The 208-nt window shown below is 66.3% G+C and overlaps 1 protein-coding gene and 1 long non-coding RNA gene across 3 annotated transcripts in view; one reads left to right on the forward strand and one right to left on the reverse strand.

Annotated features, from left to right (window-relative positions):
- DVL1 (dishevelled segment polarity protein 1) overlaps positions 1–202 on the reverse strand; it is a 256,248-nt gene extending 256,046 nt beyond the window's left edge. The window contains exon 1 of the mRNA XM_019511836.1: positions 50–202. Coding sequence (XP_019367381.1) covers positions 50–66 — 17 coding nt within the window. The 5' untranslated portion in view covers positions 67–202. The remainder of the gene's footprint in view (positions 1–49) is intronic.
- Positions 88–208, forward strand: part of LOC109293749 — a 23,028-nt gene continuing 22,907 nt past the window's right edge. Inside the window, exon 1 of one of the 2 annotated variants that reach the window (XR_002096382.1) lies at positions 88–168. This is a non-coding gene — a long non-coding RNA (uncharacterized LOC109293749). The remainder of the gene's footprint in view (positions 169–208) is intronic. The other variant, XR_002096383.1, reaches the window with a different exon arrangement.

The following is a 208-nucleotide window of genomic DNA, read 5'->3' on the forward strand; positions in this document are numbered from 1 at the left end:
CGGCCCGGCCCGGCCCGGCCCGGGCGCAGGTGCAGCGGCCGCGGCTCACCCGAAGTCCTGGTCCATGGACTTGAAGAAGAACTTGTAGCTGTGCACGGGCCGGTTGCTGAGCACATTCTTGAAGTCGGCCAGCGTGACCCGGTCGGGGCAGACGGGCAGCTTCACCAGGTAGGGCGTCTCCTCCTCGTCGATGTGGTAGATGATCTTG

This window comes from Gavialis gangeticus, unplaced genomic scaffold (genome assembly GCF_001723915.1).
Source record: "Gavialis gangeticus isolate Ggan-Ray unplaced genomic scaffold, GavGan_comp1, whole genome shotgun sequence".
In the NCBI taxonomy this organism is placed as follows: domain Eukaryota; kingdom Metazoa; phylum Chordata; order Crocodylia; family Gavialidae; genus Gavialis; species Gavialis gangeticus.